This window comes from Myotis davidii, unplaced genomic scaffold (assembly GCF_000327345.1).
Source record: "Myotis davidii unplaced genomic scaffold, ASM32734v1 scaffold217, whole genome shotgun sequence".
NCBI lineage: Eukaryota > Metazoa > Chordata > Mammalia > Chiroptera > Vespertilionidae > Myotis > Myotis davidii.
The window spans coordinates 82924-83591 of record NW_006290034.1 but is presented as its reverse complement, the minus strand read 5'-3'; the positions used below and the strand labels follow the sequence as shown (position 1 = coordinate 83591).

At 51.9% G+C, this 668-nt stretch overlaps 1 protein-coding gene across 1 annotated transcript in view; it reads left to right on the top strand.

Annotated features, from left to right (window-relative positions):
* The window catches only part of LRRC16A (leucine rich repeat containing 16A), a 125121-nt gene that overhangs the window by 101062 nt on the left and 23391 nt on the right, over window positions 1–668 (top strand). Inside the window, exons 18-19 of the mRNA XM_015563505.1 lie at window positions 1–40; window positions 128–182. Of these exons, the coding sequence (XP_015418991.1) occupies window positions 1–40; window positions 128–182 (95 nt within the window). The remainder of the gene's footprint in view (window positions 41–127; window positions 183–668) is intronic.

The following is a 668-nucleotide window of genomic DNA, read 5'->3' as shown; positions in this document are numbered from 1 at the left end:
ACCTGGCCTTGGGCAAGAACTTCAACAACATGAAACCCAAGTAAGAGCCCTGGGCTGTTGCTGTGACGGGACGGGCGCAGCCTCCTGGACCCGCGGGCTGACCCCTGCCGCCTCTTGGTCTCTTTAGAAACCTGACCCCCGTGCTGGACAGCTTGGTGCAGATGATTCAGGACGAAGAGTCGGTGAGAGTTCCTCTGAACGCCCGTCTCGCGTCTGCTGCCGTTCTCATTATTTCCTCCGGGCTCATGGTCAGAGGCTTCCGGGTCATTTGTTCTGGGCACACGTTTTCTATCATTTGAAAAAAAATGGAATAAATCGTTAGGCTTTGGCACGGCGATAGGAGACATTTAAAGTTTACTTGCTCTTCCCTTGATTCCACTCATGATAAATTAAAGGAAGATTGTAACGAACAGGTGGAAAGAAATAGAGATGGACTCAGCTCATCTCTTTAAAAAAAAAATGATTGATTTCAGAGCGGAAGGGAAAGGAAGAGAGAGACATCAATGATGAGAGAGAAACATCGATCGGCTGCCTCCTGCACACCCCACCCTGGGGATGGAGCCCACAACCCGGGCCTGTGCCCTGACCGCGAATTGAACAGTGACCTCCTGGTTCACAGGTCGATGCTCAACCACGGAGCCCCTCGCCGGGCCTGAGCCCATCTTTAA